This window comes from Molothrus aeneus, chromosome 2, assembly GCF_037042795.1.
Source record: "Molothrus aeneus isolate 106 chromosome 2, BPBGC_Maene_1.0, whole genome shotgun sequence".
In the NCBI taxonomy this organism is placed as follows: domain Eukaryota; kingdom Metazoa; phylum Chordata; class Aves; order Passeriformes; family Icteridae; genus Molothrus; species Molothrus aeneus.
Window position 1 is genome coordinate 49,635,184 of NC_089647.1, and position 14,176 is coordinate 49,649,359.

General features: G+C 34.9%; 1 protein-coding gene across 5 annotated transcripts in view; it reads left to right on the top strand.

The window, feature by feature from the left end:
* Positions 1–14,176, top strand: part of NBEA (neurobeachin) — a 458,842-nt gene that overhangs the window by 218,884 nt on the left and 225,782 nt on the right. For all 5 annotated transcript variants that reach the window (XM_066544903.1, XM_066544904.1, XM_066544902.1 and 2 more), the window contains one exon: positions 4,099–4,163. In XM_066544903.1, coding sequence (XP_066401000.1) covers positions 4,099–4,163 — 65 coding nt within the window. The remainder of the gene's footprint in view (positions 1–4,098; positions 4,164–14,176) is intronic.

Consider the following 14,176-nt stretch of genomic DNA (forward strand, 5'->3'; position numbering starts at 1 on the left):
TTTGGATAGGAAGTTATTGGTGATTTTGGGAGGTAACTCCACATCATGGAGTTCAAACCCAAGCTAAGTTACATGCATGTTGTGAATTGCAAACACATATTTATAGTTTCCATTTCCTTCTCCACGTGAAAGCTAGCGCCTGTTCAGCTCCATACAAGATTTTCCACCAAATATATTCAAGGGTCTAGAAAGAAGAAAGTTGATATAAAAGAATTCCATCTGTCTCAATAAGTTTTAATTACACTGCAGTGATCAAAGAATTGAGGTGTCAACTGAGTTATCATTGTCTTAGATTAGAAAATTCACTAAATGTTCAGTATGACATTTAGTGAAAAGGCCCTTTAATTTAGGCAATTTAAGATATTAATTTGTATTTTCAAAAACAAATTAACCTCAGATATATTTAAGGCATGGAGAAGAGAGAAGTCCAATGAAGATAGAATTGATTGACACAGTAGCACCTGTAGTTCAAGGAGAATTGTAGGATGATTACTACACCAGGTATCTCTCCATTTCAGTAACTGCACTCCTTTGAGAAACTTGAAATTTTTGATACAAATTTAAACTTCCTTGCAGAAAGTGGAAAGGGTGAGAGAACTCTGAGAATCACAATTCCTTTTTTAATAACTATACTACATTATCACAAGATTTTTTAAAGACATGTTCTAGACATCATGAATAAAAATTTAAAAATTGTAGGCAAAGCATTATTTGGAAAGAAATATAATATAAACTAAGAAGAAGTTCTTAACATGCCGAGTCTAGTTTTTCCTTTTTGACCCCTCCACTACTTTTTTCCAATGCAATTTTTCCATTATCAATTTAAGATGCCTGGACTGTTTTTTTCCTTTTTTTTCTTTCTTTTTTTTTATGTGTACTGGAGATTCGAGAATTTTAAAGACATAGGACTTGGAAAATACACTCAAAAGTAAAAATTGTAATGATATCAGAGAGTAAATGAATGTGCATTGTGATTTATAAAAAAACCCCTGAATTTCAAGCAATATCTGTACTGTGGTATTCATCTCCTGTCCTCTGCATGAACAGTTTCATAACAGCTTTCAGCCTGAACTTTCTTTTAAGGAGATGGTACTGAGGCATTCTTTATGCATTGACACTTTTCAAGCAATGACAGAATAGATTAGGAGAAGAAGTTAAGGAATGTGGCAATTTCCATTATCCTAATAAATGAGTACATTTTTATTAATAGAATTTAATAGAATTTTGCATAACATAAATTATTTATAACAAAGTTATACTGGAAGTAATTGAACTGAATGTCTAAAGTCATGATGTTTGGTAATTATGCATGAAGACAATTTTTAAATTTATTTCTCAATAAAGTTAAAATCTAAATTTTTGTTCTGTTTTTAGTACAAAGAAATGGTGTCAGTGTTAGACAGCCCTGAGTCTTCTACACTCCACCTTGTTGAGTCATCCCCACAGCCCTACCAAGCAGGAGCCCCAAGGGAAGAGAGATCCATGCATTCCTGCATAGAAGTAGCTGTCTCATACATGATTTTGTCAAAGGCTTCTGTTATTTCAGCACCTAATTGCTACCATCATTTTTGAGGCACAGAAAAGGCTTCAAGCTCTTGCTCTAAGGCTCAGAAGATTCATGATACACCAAAACCACGTGAGATGTAGTGTAGTCATTCAAGCACTTAGCTGCTAATAACCAAATGACTATGCTGTGGTTCCACTTTGCTGTAGCATAAATCTTCCAACTACTGTCCCTGCATCCATTTCATTTGGTGTTTGTTTTTCAGCTTCTTGCATTTTGGGGTTGAGAAAGATTCCTCTGGAATCCGAGAGAATATAAACAAAATTGCTCTACATCTCAATCCAGTTCTTAAAGTACATACAATAACATGAATGGCCATTGCAAAGGCAACTGTAATGCTGGCATTGAAAAATATTTTCAATGCATCTTTTAAAAACAAAATGGAAGAAAAGAAAACCAGGTGCCTCTTCACATATATAGGTAATGCCTCTGGATAGTGAATCTGTTTGTTAAATTACGCTTAAATGTGAAATAAAATTGTGACCCTAATGATTATTTGTGGATTAATGGGGGGTTGAGAGTCTTAAATAAATCTTGTCATAGCTACTTTGTAGTGAAACAATGCATGAACCATGAATCCTAATTTCTTTCTAGGTTCTGCATCATTATGTTTTTCACTAGTTTTGGGTAGATAGTTCAGCAAGTATCAAACATTTTTATCATGAATAATTACTTCATCTAAATCAATCAGATTTTCCACCTATGGAGATATAAGAAGTGTTTTGTTACTTCCATATAGGTATCTTCTTAGTGACTTTTTAGGCAATTTAAGATATTTCCCATAAAATCTAGTTAGCCATTTTGGATGTCCTGCAGAATCGGAGACTGAGCTGGAAGATCTGGCAAATACTTGCAAGAATCTCTTGGGCTTTTTCAGACACAGGAAGACCCTCTGTTACCTTTTAAAAATTTATTTAGCATACTTTCTTCGACCTGTCTTAGGAAACCTTCATTCCTTTCTCTTCTCTCTTGTCAACTTCTTTCCTGACTGCAAAGTCATAGCAGCTGTGGTGCAGAAAAGAATCTCAAAAGAAATGCTGATAGTGGTTTGTATAGTGTACAGTAAAAGGCTCTGATAAAAACAATGCTACATTTTGAATACTATCTCTAACCCAGACCTTTTGTTTCCTAAAATGTCTCAAGGTGCCTGTGTTTAGGTAATTGAATTCTTTCATTCTTAGCTTCTCAGAGTGATTTTCTACTCTACACAGATGATTTAAGTGATATCATTAGCTTCAGTTACTAGATATGAAAAATAACAAAATAAGCATCACTGAAGAAAGGACTTGTTACAATGGTTTTCTAGATCACAAGCTACAGGCTTGGGTGCTGATACTGTCTTCCCTAACCAGGAGTTACCTGCTCAGCCACGGGTCAAGAGAATGTTCATTATTTGAGTATTTTAGTAGCTTGTCTTTTATAAAACCAATCATGAATATTAGATTGTTGTTGTTGGGATTTTTTTAAGATGCATGACTTGGTCATATCTGTAAATTTGTGTAATTAGTAAGAAGAACTTTGCTGATTAGTGACTAGATTTCACAGCTCTTCTTTGAGAAAATTTCCTTTATCTATGGAAAGCCATCTTTTTTTCACTCATATTATGGAACAAGAATTGTGAATTTCTGCCTGAATTTTTACTCTTGGAAAAAAAATAAATGTAAATTAATCTATTAAAGGAATAGTTCTGTAACTGTAACCATCTACCCATTGACAACATGTAGTCTTAGTCTAGGAACTCTCTCTGTAATCCAGCTAATGTACTTTGTTCTGTTTTTCATTGTGATGCAGAGGAAATTATTATTGGTTTTAAAGAATTTTTTTAAGGAATTATCACAAAAGGAAGTAATTTTTACTTGTCAGAGAGAGATCAACTCTTTTTCATCTCAAGTATCAGAATTCTTGATGTGATAGAAACAGTGGGTTGTATGACAAAAGCTATTTGTGATGCATTTTGAAACTTCTCTTAGTGGTATATGAAGTAAAATCCTGTTAAATTTAATATCAGTTAGGTGGTTTAGATTACTTTGAAATTTCATCTTGGAAATCCATGGTAACAGTAAATCAATTTAAAAAAATAGTTTGTTATCATAGACTGGTTTTGTTTTCACTTATAATCAGAAAGAAGCAAAAATTGAACTCCATGAGGGTGGATTTTATACAGATTATTGCCTGTCCTTTATAATAAAATGTGCAAGGTGTAGCAGTGAAGCCACATGAAGAAGGTACTTTGTTGCACTAATGTTCATTGGGCGACTGCATGAACTGAAGAAACAAGATGTGTTTTCTTATTCTCTAGACAAGGAAACTAAAGCTTGCTTAAGGGTGAAAAAGAAGACACGACCATCCAAAATTTATTTGAAAATCTGAATGAATTACAGTTTTTTTTAAATGATCAGATCATTCCTTTTGGGGGGGGGGGGAATTAAGAAGTTCTGCCCAAATTCAATCTCCTTAGGAAGTCACCAGGGTCAGCTTCAAAAATGTGGTTTAAAATCCTTGGGTTTTGATCATGTTATGTTTTATCTTCTTAGGAATGGCAAAATTCTATTCAGAAGAATGCAGGACTTGCATTTATTGAGCTCATCAATGAAGGAAGGTAATGAATTTTAAAGCTTTTGAACAAGTAGTAATTTTGCATTTATTCCATTGGGTGATACACTTCCTCACCATCTGTTCCAAAAAGATTGTGAAAAGGCCATGTTAATTAAGAGATTTATTGTATAGATACTTTATATAGTACATATTTAATTTATAAGTGTGTAAATTTTGAAACTTTTGTTTATTGACAGAAGGAAATAGAATTCCCTTGGACCATGTCTAAGTTTAGGGTTATTTGAGAATTGAACCACCATTCTCCAGAGCAGCAAGGTTGTTTTACCCAGAGAGTCCAGGGAGCCCAATCTGTAAAACCATCTGCTTCTCCATCTGTTTTAGGAGCACAGCATTCATTTTACAGACATATTTCTCTGTACTATAATTTCATTATTATTTTATCTAGAATTTACAGACAATCTGAGTCCTGCAAACCCCACATGACATTGCATTTATATGAGCTTCCTCGATTTTGAATTTTTTTATGAAATTTTTTAATCAATCCTCAAGTAATTTTAATTCTATGTGTTGTACTCTGTGCATTGTTTCTCACTGCTTCCAGCCACCAAGCTGGGAAGCAAAGGGAGACTTTCTGGCCCTTCTGGTAAGAGAGTACCCAAGAAAAAGAAAACCACTTAGGCAATGTCTGATTTGTATTAGCCAATATATTAAATCCATTTGAATCTATGCATTTTGTTATGTGCAGCTAAAAATAAGAAATAGCAATACACCTGTTGAAGAGATCTTGTCATTTTATGTGTGATTTCTTTTTTTCACTGATGATATCTAGTTATTAAAGTGAAGTATCAAGTCTTCTCTTTATTGTATGATATTTTTTGTCTAGCTGATATTTTGGTGGTTAAATCATGCCTTTATTTGAAATTAAATTTAGAAAACATCAGAGTATAGAAATATAGGAGTATAAGCATTAAAAAGAAAAAAAAAAAGTCTGTTACTACCCAGAATTTGACTGGTACAAATTCTTCTGGATTCCCTGTGTGCAGTGAAGTTATAGTGCTATATAGCAGTAGGAAACATAAGTCCCTCCACTGGAAATTCTTCTTTCTATGAAAGGCAAATATGAGATTTTACACCATAATAGGGCTCACCTGAGTGGGTCACGTACTGCGCATTGTACAAGAAATTGTACCTGGCAACAGACTAAATAATTATAGTTAGCTTATGTTCTTAGATAGTAATATGCAATACCATTTGGACCTTTGTTATTTTCTCAGCCAGGATATTGAGATCAGATATTATTATGCTCATTATTGATAAAATGAACATTCTGAGCAAATCCTACGTCTACATATTTTTAGCAGTCAGATTTTAAGATACCAGTGGACCTTCTAATCCCCTCTAACAATGACTTTTCAAAAATAAGAATCATTTAAGGACCATTTCTTAAATCCAGTCATAGGAATGTCTAATCAAACTGCCCTTGGGCACATGTTCCTCCCTATACTTTTCTCAGAAAGGAGTTTTAGAATAAGTATGTGTGTGTGTTACTGAAATGCTCATCTTTGAAATCAGCCTGTTTGTTTTTAATTTACCCTTTTGGGGAAAAAGATAACAATCCTTTAACTGAAAATTGTTATAAATATTTATTCTGCTTAATAGCTAAACTTGTGAATGCAATTCATCAATCATAGCTAGAGAATGCAATTGTGCAGTTGTCATCAATTAACAGGACATAAACAGTTGATGAATGTGCAGCTGAATTAAAGTGCTCCCTAGGATAACCTGAAATTATAAACTGGATCATTTAAAGGAATCTAACAAAGGATCTTTATAATTAAAACAAAGCAGGGTTAATGGGATGTAAAATTGCATATAATCGCTGTGCAATAATGATTGAATTTTAAATTATTAAAAGCTAAATGAAGTCTAAGAATATTTTGAAGGACTTTCTGGGTAAGATTTTGAGATACCTGGGAAATAAATCAAAAGTTTTGAGAAAGATTTTTCCTTTGAATATGGATGAAAATATTTAAATGTAATGCAGAAGTACATAGTTTTAATATCTTCAGCTAGACATCTATATTTTAATGTATGTATGCTATAAGGTGATTTTCTGAGTACCCAACTCTTGTTATTTCTTCTTGAAATAATTTAAGTGCCTTTAGGATTTTTGAATGTATTAGAAATGTTCTTAAACAAAATATTTCAGTATAGATGTAGTTTAAATAATTACAACTATATTCCTGTTACTTTAGCAAGCTGCATTTTCATTTTAAATTGGTTGATTTACACTGTTTCTGGGGTTTTTTGGTATAGATAATGGTTTTTTTAGGAAGATCAGAATAACATGTAGTTTTAGAGTTCAATATAGAAACACTGATACAGGTTTCTGAAAATAGGACTACTGTAACAGCTTTTAGTGTAACAAGAGATCAGACTACAGATTTAAATTAATTCTTTCAAGGGATGTAATACACCTGAAAGATTTAGTGACATCCTGGTTATGATCTTGAACTTTATGCTTCTATGTAATCAGTCCCCTGCTATGAATGTGTGATGTTGAGGGTATCGCACATGTCAAGAACTTCACTGACAGCAGCTTAATTAGGATTTCAGATTTACATTGGGGTGTACACATAAGCAGGCTTCATAATTTTAGAGCTGGATGTATCTGCAATGTTGGCTGTGAAAGGAGACATGAAAAGACTCCTTTAGGAATGATATGTGAGGGAGACAATGGCCCACATTTAAGTGAAGTAGTGATGGATGAGGTCAAGAGAAAATGGCTGCTCACTGACAAAAAAGAGAGATAAGAGCACCCACCTCAAGTAAATATGTATACAAATGCATACATCTTGGGCAACTAGGAGTAGACATTACTCCACATGCAATCACAAAACTATGACATCATTGGAAGGAATGACTAAGATTTGGTGGGACAGCCTGCACTGTAAGACAGAAGTGCTGCAATAGACAGTTTCCTAGGAAAAGGTAGCCAGGGAAAGCAAGGAGGGAATGTTGCCTTCTCTGTGAAGAAGCAGTTCAGATTTTTTAAGTTCCTCAGTGGGATGGAAGATAGTCTGGTTGATAGCATGCAGGACAGGATGAGAGAAGAGTCACAGTGGTGTCACAGGCCACTCATTTAGAGTGAGGGAAAAGAAGAAGCATTCTCTAAACACCTTGAAGTATCTGGATCACAAACCCTAGTTGCCCATGAGGGCCTTTAACCTTCCTGACAATCTCTGGAAGTGCAACAAGGTGGGATGCATGCAGGGAAGACAATTACTGAAGACTGCTGGGTATGACTTCTTGAAATATGATGAGACAGCTAAGACTGACACACAGCAGGATCTGTTATTTACCAGTAGGCAAGAATTATTTTTGAATGTGATTAATTAATGACACCACTAGGCAAGAATTATTTTTGAATGTGATTAATTAATGGCACCTTTGGCTGTACTTGCCATGAAACAGTGGTGTTCAAGGCCCTGAGGGAAGTGAGGATTGAGAGTAGCAGAATGAGTGCAAATTTTAGTCTATTCAGGAAACAGATCAGTCAGATCCCATGGGAGGCAAATGTGTTCCTTCAAGGTAGTTCTAAAAGGTGTCAGACTTTTAAGTACAGCACTCTCCAAGTGCAGGAACAGGAAAAATGTACATGTAGCAAGAGAGTGGTTCAGCCAGAAAAAGAAATTATTATAGAGCTCTGATGCAAAAGGAGAGTACACAGGAGGTGAAACTAGAAGCTGGCTGGAAAGGAGGAATTTAGAAGCGTGAGCACATAAGAAATATTGTCAGGAAGGCCAGCAGTCAGCTGGAAATCAAACTTGGAAGAGATATCAAGCATAACAAGAGCTTCATTAGTAGCCTGACCTAGTAGGGAAATGTCTTGTTGCTGAATGGGGTGGATGATTTAGTCACAGATATGACTGAGATGCTCAATGCCTTATTTTGCCTCCATCTTCACTAAATTTTATCAAGGCTCTGCCTTTAGTGAAAGAGTTAAAGGACCAACATCTACCAACAGTGGATAAGGTCTGAGTCAAGAATTCCTTGAGACAGCTTGTCTCATACAAGCCCATGATACCTGAGGGGTACATCTGATGGTTGTGAAAGTCTTTGCAAGGCTGATCACCGACCCAAGAAGTCAAGGAAATTGGGGCAGGTTACAGGCACTGGAGAAAGGCATATGTTACACCCATCTTTAAAATAGTCCTCAAAATCCAGGGAAAAGCTTGTAATCTTTTTTTCTGGCCCTTGGAAGACCATGTAGTAAGTCCCTTTAAAACAAATTCTGGCTGCCTGAAAGAGAAGGTAATTGAGAACGATCAACATGGATTTACAAAAGGTAAACCATCCATGGCCAACCTCTTTGCTTTCTGTGATAAAAAAAAAAAAAAAAGATAAAACAGTCAGATTTGTGGTCACAGGAGTAGCAATGAACATCATTTATCTTGACACTGGAAAGGTCCCACAATATTCATGCACCAGGTAGAACTCTACATTCTGAAGTGATGGACAACTAAATAGATAAAAGACTTAGTACTTAAACAGGGTCCAAAGTTTGTGGTTAACTGGTTGTACCTTAGCTTAACATTTTTGACAAGCAGAGTATCTCAGAGATCTATCCTGCCTAGGAGATGGATTTTATAGGTCATGATCTGTTCATCTTTCAGAGCTGAATTACTATCCTCATCATCCATTTCCTTCCCACATTGTGCTTTCTCAACACTCACCTCTTGAAAGAGATAATCTTTTTCCTTTCATTTAAATATTTTCCTTTACTTTTTACATAATTTCTTCATTTTAAATAGAGGAAGTCTAATTCTAATATAAATTTAAGGCAACGTGAGCCTATATTTAATCTCAGATTTAAAATTGTAAACTTTGTTCCTGTAATTCCATCTCTGTACCTAAGTGTGCTTTCTACCTTTAGCCATGAAAATATATATTTTAGCATATCCATCTACATGGACCTCTGAGCATACTTAAAATTCACAAGAAGCCATTTTCTTTTAAATCTTGTTTTGTTGAAATGTTTTGAAAAAAAATAACAAGGTGTTTATATAGTCTGGAAATCAGTGTTTCTTTACATTTTGATGAATTATTGATTCAGTCCTGGAAGGAGGCTCATAAAGACTTATATTCTTTCCTTGTTACCTCAACTGGAATTATGGGCTATCTACATCAAATTTTCTTTTGGACATCCTCTGTTGCCATTTGGCAATTCTGATATGTTTGGTTTGTGGTAAATTAGTTCACAGCCATTATTCACTTTCTGCAATACCTAAATGTTCAGGCATATGTTAAAAGATATATCTATAGTGCTACTTGCCATATTTGATTTATGATGTGCATCTGCATTTTGGGTCTCTTAATAGCTCTCAAAGAACTGATTTAGTAGTAGGGTCCAAAATGGATGCTGTTCCTTGTTTCTGTTTTGATTATGATCTTGATTACAGGACAGAATGGGGACCTGACCTGAATCATCCAAGAAGACAAGATATCGGGTCTTTAGACCATATAGATTTCAGGGCTACCACATGCAAAGGATTCTAGTCTGATGTGCAAAATCCAATATATGCAAATACAGTCAGAAATTAATACTGGGGAAGCAGTAGCTTAGAAACCATAAATAAGAGCAAAGGTGTTTGATTATTCTGTCTTTGACAGATATAACCAAATCCTACTGCTTTATTATCATCTCCACCAAGTGTAACTTTTGATTGGAGGAATCCTTTATTAACTGGCTGTTTTATGGAAATTTATCCTAGATATCATCTTCCTTTAGTAGAGGATCCCTGTCATAGATACTTCTGTAAAAGTGGGCACTGAATGTCTGTATTTCTACTCCAGCTAAAGTGTGAGCTTGTGTCCCTTGTTTAGATGTGCTTGTTCATAATCTTGTATTCCTTACTACAGCTGTCCTTGTCCTGGCTCCAGACAAGTAGTTTGTGTTAGACAAAGTGTACATTGTTATGGTAACCATCTCTGTGCTTGTGGGGTCAGTACACCTACAGTTCTTAGATCTATTAGAGGTTTTGAGGTATCCTTTCCCCTTCTAGAATTGCCTGGTCAGGTCATATCTGAAAGTGGAGGCTGATCCTGACATAAAGGCCATCTCAGTTGAAACTGCTGGTCGTGCATGTTTACTGGGTAGTCACTATTACAAAGAGACAGATTCCTCTTGATTTAGAAAATTCTTCTGCAAAATAGCAAGTCTTTATGGGAGTGGAACAGATTCTTTGTAGTCATCTCTGAGTTTTATTGAATCTGTTACAGCTTCTGAGACATTTCTGAAACAATTATAGTTACACTCCATGAAATTTTTCTTGTCAGTGTGCTTATGTTGTAGTTGAATAGCCAGTGTTTGTATGCTATAATTTCAAACTTTTCCCTAGGATATTCTTCATCATTTCTGTCTTGCAAGAAATGAGACCTCTGTGTTAGACATTACTTTGCAAAGTTTATAGGAATTTGCTTTCAAAGATTCATAGCAGTACTGCATCTTGTGGAACTTCAAACTCTTCAAGTTAGACTAGTTTATGAACTATCCTATTGCAGATACCCAGTGCAATGATAGGTTTCATTTCTTATGAATGCCATTAAGAGTAATAATTGTCAAAACAACTGTTTGATAAAAACATGGCACATTTCCAGGCTGTGTTTTTTGGTTTTGTTTTTTGTTTTAAATAAAGCTACGGGCATATGATGAAAGTAAGTCAGAGAAACATCTGTTTCCCTGGACATGTGAGTTGGCAGAACTTCAGGAATGAATAGAGGAAGCAAGACCTTAGCTAAATTATAACAAATGTTCATTTGGTAATCTTTTTTGAAAATTGCTCTTTTGAAATGATCGGGGTTTTTTAGTTTGTTTCAAATAAAGGAAAGGCTGGAAAACGTAAGCTCAATTCTTTTGTCTAGCAGCATAAAAGCTATGAGTGCTCTCTCTCTCTGTGAGATTATTATTAGGAGCAAATGACTGCAGGATAACAAAGCCAGGTTAGGCTAATGAGACAAGAATTTTTATCCTTCAGTTCTAATAGGTGTACAAATAACCCCCTCAATCCACAGTTAAATGTGTTGCAAGCATTTTATATTTTTTACAGGTTTCTAATACAGTTTGTGTATAGTCTTATCACTATTTCCAAAATTCTAAGAAAGTTCTCCCAGACACTGGCTATTTATCTGAATGACTTCATGGAATGTGGTATTTCACAATCCAACCTTTTTAAATTCTATTATCTGTAAAACAGGGGCTTCTGATTGGTTGAACATATTTTTCACAACTTCCTTGAACCTTTAAGCCCTCTGGAATTCTAAAGTAACTTTGCTGAGGACAGAATTCTAGAAAGCTACATAGATGGATTTAAAATAACTTCTTACCTACTCCCAAACAGTATTGACAAATAATTCATATTTATGAATAGTCATGTCCTGAAACTTGCTCTCAGTCTGGTCTTGCCCATAAATCTGAAATTTTTCAATTTTTAGGTTAAGGAGACCCCACCATTTATTCCTGCAGATACTTAAGCCTTGTCATGCTTATTATGAAGTACCAGCTTATTTTATTAGAGTTTTTCTCCCATATCTTCAGCTGAAAACTCCACAGTTATCTGAACAGAAAGATCATTTCTCTGTAGAAGGATTTGAGGCACAAGTGATTTTGGACTGCTTTTTGGTGGATTTCCTACTGAAATTCTTTTGATTCAGTCTAAAACCAAGTCAAACCTGTTTCCTAGTAAAGGAACTTTAGCTGTGGTTTGTAAATTTGTAGGCGTTAGTATAAACCAAGCTTGTCTGGGTGAAGAGAAACCTTAAGTTAGGTTGTGTTTAGTCTCTACCTTATGCAGTAAGGATTGCCACACAAAGAGGAGATAAGATTTTTTGCTTGTCACCAGTTCTTGGTTCAGATCAGCGCATCCGGCAAGCACAGTTGTCTTCAATACTGGTAGGAGTTCCAATGGTGAATGGTGCAACTGAAGAAATGGTCACACAAGGTCAATGTTTTACTTTTTTTACTCAAGGCTTTTTTTTTTTTTTTTTTTTTTTTTTTTTTTTTTTTTTTTTTTTTGGTAAATCATGAATTGCTGGAAGTGAGAATAAAAAGTACAGCAAGCCTGTGGTGAATCCTTAGCCCTTTGGAAGTGCTACTTATGTAGAAATGTATAAGTATGACCAGAAGGCCTGATTCCTCACTGTCTCAACATTAATGTAGCTTCTAGGTCTGTTGAGGGTGATGGATGGGAGGATTTAGAATCACTAATGAGAACTGTGGGTATAACTCAATCACGATGATAAGGTGATCTCACTAAAGAACACAGGGTTTTTTCTAAAAGAGAGTGAAAATTGGAAAGCTCTCAAATTTTAGATCACCCCTTTGTATAGCAATTTTACATCCATTCTTGTACCTCAATGTGCTTCTGAGTGGGATGGTCACTCAAGTACAGGATGATGGTCAGGGGAAGATACAGATAATAGACTTTTCCCCAGAAAGAGAATGCTCTGTGAAAAACGGTGGATGGGAAACCTGGCTGGACAGATGACAGAAATATCCATCAGGTTATACTGGGTGGGTTTCAACCTGTATTAATATAAATGTTATACAGTATAATGCACTATATTTATATATGTAACATTACCTGGTAATCATATTCTTGAAAATATATGCATCTTTTGGAAATATCTGAGGAGGTAAAAGACCAATCTGTCACTGAAATTTTCTTGTGCAAAATCACAGAATAAGGAAAAACAATTACAGAATTGTATCAGAAAGGGTATTTCCATTGAAATAATGTAGCATTAATGTTACTATGTAAATAGTGACTGCTGACAGTTTTGGATATGCATTTGCAGAAAATGCAAAATCAAATTATGATATTAGTAAAATTTATCTACTGTTTTGCCATCCAAGAAATATCAGAGATCTGGTTTACTTAGGAATTGTAATACATAGACTACCAGAAGATCATCAGAAGGAAGGATTGTGTAAACCTAAGGGCAAGGTTTGTGTAAAATGAGACAGTTAAGACTGCTGAAGAATACATTTGGATTGGAGAGGAAAAGGGTTTTAAGCTGCAGAGAAATTTCCAAAGCTGTGTGGGAGGCAAGTAACTCAATCACATTTTCATATAATGAAAACACGTTTCAAGAACTAGATTTAATGAAAATGCCTTTCATAAGCTAAAGGCAGTTTATGAAAGATTTTAAACTATGTGGTTGCCTGTTGCTATGAAGGAATGAATTTGCTGACCTAGAGATCCTTGTTCTTTTCTCTTATTCTTAGTGTGGGAAGGGAGATTTTAAATTTTTTTAATGTACTGGAATTCTTTGTTACTACTGAGGGTAAGATTTCTCCTAATTTGGGATTCTTTCTGAGTAATTTTGCTTTTATTTCCCTTGAGAAACAAAAAGAACTTGTAGGCTCTTTTTCTCAAGCCAAAAAGTTGGAGGTTTCTTCTTCTTCTAGTAATCTTATGCCATGAATGTGTATACAGATATACAGATAAATTGGTTAGTATTCAAAGGATGACAAAATTATCATGCTTGCTCATCAGGTATAAACCAGTTAAGATAGTATACTGAGTAATGCTATGTCTATATGGATCTGAGATTCAGGGTTAGCTGGCTCTGCTATAATCCAGTAAAGACTTTTACCATTTTTTACTTAGTAGGAATGTTGAGAATACATAGTAGCTTTCAGTTAAAACTAAAAACCAATAGCAGGAATTATTTTTAATAGAGTTTTTAAAGTCCAAAAAGTAAGTTTTCTTTATCAAGTAGTGCAAGCAGAGAAACATGTACCTTTGCAAAAACCTTTGTAAGACATTGCTTCTGCAACCTTGTAGTTGCTGCCTCTCAGTGATGACATATTTAACTGCTTTAATTTATTATGCTTCTGTGTTCAGCCTTGCATTCTTGCACTTGCAAATCAAAACATCCAGGTCAAGGCTTATTTTGTAGCCACACAAGATTTTTAAATGACTGCTTGGATTTTCACCCTTTCTTTTTTCAAAGTCTGTCAAGTGATTTTAGGACTAGCATGATTATTAATGG